Source organism: Triticum aestivum, chromosome 5B (assembly GCF_018294505.1).
Source record: "Triticum aestivum cultivar Chinese Spring chromosome 5B, IWGSC CS RefSeq v2.1, whole genome shotgun sequence".
NCBI classification, from domain to species: Eukaryota; Viridiplantae; Streptophyta; class Magnoliopsida; order Poales; family Poaceae; genus Triticum; species Triticum aestivum.
This window is the reverse complement of record NC_057807.1, coordinates 605,886,828-605,889,077: the sequence shown is the minus strand read 5'-3', so window position 1 is coordinate 605,889,077 and position 2,250 is coordinate 605,886,828. Positions and strand designations below refer to the sequence as shown.

Genomic DNA, 2,250 nt, shown 5'->3' with positions numbered 1-2,250 from the left:
TATCACACACATAGTTTTTAAGGTCCCACAGTGAATTGAGGTTTTCAATTTAGAATTGAATCGTTCAATTTTGACCCGGTAACAATTTTTTAAGGAGCTCCAATTATATGTACTCCAAACTTAAACATATTTGACTTTTTTAAAAATAAATACACTTATATTTCAAAAAGAGAGTAAATAAATTATGAAAACCTGACAACACCAATAGCGCAACAAAACATGTTCAATCCTTCTATTATGTATTTGAAGTACTATAAAGTAATCCCGCGCTCGTCGAATGTTGAAACAAAATGCAACAGAACCCATTGTCAGCCAGTGGAAGTTCAAATATACCCTTTATTAATTTATTCTTCACACATGAAATAGAATCGCAGGTGGCAACTCGGTGCTGCCCCAACTGAAGAAGACGCGTTGACATACACACACACACACAGACGCGTCACAAGTACACGACCAAGCAACAACTACTACGTACCACCAATGACCGTACACACGATCGAACTTATTGCTTCCCCCCGGCCGGCCGGTCGGCTTACTCGACGCCGTGCATCTTCTTGAGCACGCCGATGAACTCGTAAATCTTGTCAGGCGAGTAGAGGCTCTTGGCGACGCTCTCCCGCTCGCCGCACCGCTTTGCCCACGCCGCGATCTTCGGCGCCACCTCCGCCACGCTGAACTCGCCGTACTTCTCGTAGCTGTGGAACCACGACGTGAAGGGCGCGAACGCGGCGTCGACGAACCCGAAGGCATCGCCGCCGAAGAAGGACTTATCCCCGAGCGCCCCGTCCAGATTCTTGAGGATTTCCACCATCTCGGCCCGCGCCTGCGCGTGCGGCTCGCCCTTGAGCTTCCAGAGCCGGGTGCCGCAGTCGTAGACCTTCTTGTCGACGTAGTCGGCCCAGAAGCGAGCCTGCGAGCGCTCGTAGGGGTCGGAGGGGAGGAGGGACGGGGTGTCCGGGAAGGCGTCGTCGAGGTAGTTGAGGATGATGAGAGACTCGTTGACGGGGCGGCCGTCGTGGAGGAGCACTGGGATCTTCTTGTGGATGGGGTTGGAGCGGAGGAGGCGGTCGCTCTTGCCGGCCATGAGGTTCTCTTCGACGTACTCGTAGGGGAGGCCTTTTTCTGCAAGAGCGATGAGGCAGCGCTGCCCGAACGGGCTCACCCAGAAGTTCAGCAGCACCAGACCCTTCTCGCCCGCCATTGCTGTTGAGTTTGTGTTGGGTCAATCGACTTGTGTGTGTGTGTTTGTGTTGGGTGCGCTGTGTGCGGGTGGGGAGTGAGTATGGTGGGAGGACGAGGGTGAGGATTTATAGGCGGAGAGCAGCAGAGGGTGGGATCGTGTTTCCGGAATGGTCTAGTACGTCTCGAGATGAGAAGACCAAAAAAATCTGCTGGTGCGTGTGCGTCTACGTACCGGCCGGGGAATTCTGGGGCTTCGTTCGCCCGTTCGCCCGGTGTGTCACCGCTTGCGTCACGCACGATCCGCGCGTGCGCCAAGGGGACAGTGGCTGGCATGGGAGGTTACACCGCACTTCTGGCGCAGAAGACCGGGGCCGTGGACCAGGGAAAGAAGTGATACGTGGTGACGTACGATTGGCTTTGTTCTTGAAGAGGAGCGTGTACGTTCGACCAGGTGGAATGTTATTTTCCGTTTTTGTTTTGGCCAGGGAAAGTTCCTCCGTTATTTCAAAGTTTGGACTGGTTCACCTGCTCTTGACCCAGGTGACACTTTTCGGTATACTACACAACCAGCCAACCAAACCTGGGGCTCTTGACCCTAGTAAGCAAGAAAATATCGCGGAAAGGAAATTGCAGCTTATGCATCAACTCAATGTGGGTACAAAGAACAATGGTTGTGCTGATATGGAGACTATGGCACGGCGATAACGAGGTAACCATCGCACCTTCGGAGCCACCGGTACCGGAATAGCCCGCACGACTGAAGGCGGCGGTGGTTGTGTAATCAGATAGCGATATCTAGCACGGCGCACAGGCGGAGCATGGTGGCAGCCGGTGCCGCAGTCTTCATCAGTGCACGACAGTGACTTGTGTGGTAGTCTTCGGCGGCACGGGCGAAGCCAACCCCGATCTTCAATGTGTGCTGCCTGATTTGGTTCGCGGGCTGTGGCCGATACCCAGTGGTGGAGGTAGGAACAATTTTCAGTTGTGGCCAAGGTTACCTAGTATATGGTGTCTCAGTTCGTGTAGATCACGAAGAGTGGCAGAGTTGCATGTCGGAGGGAAAATCCA

General features: G+C 53.4%; 1 protein-coding gene across 1 annotated transcript; it reads right to left on the bottom strand.

Annotated features, from left to right (window-relative positions):
- Window positions 1-318: 318 nt before the first annotated feature.
- Window positions 319-1,272, bottom strand: LOC123117115 (probable glutathione S-transferase GSTU1). The gene has a single exon (XM_044537946.1). The coding sequence runs from the start codon at window positions 1,199-1,201 to the stop codon at window positions 533-535; it is 669 nt and encodes a 222-aa protein (XP_044393881.1). The 5' UTR covers window positions 1,202-1,272; the 3' UTR covers window positions 319-532.
- Between the last annotated feature and the right edge of the window lie 978 nt (window positions 1,273-2,250).

Excerpts from the sequence above, each read along its gene's own strand:
- LOC123117115 (XM_044537946.1), bottom strand. The coding sequence starts at position 1,201 with ATGGCGGGCGAGAAGGGTCTGGTGCTGCTGAACTTCTGGGTGAGCCCG.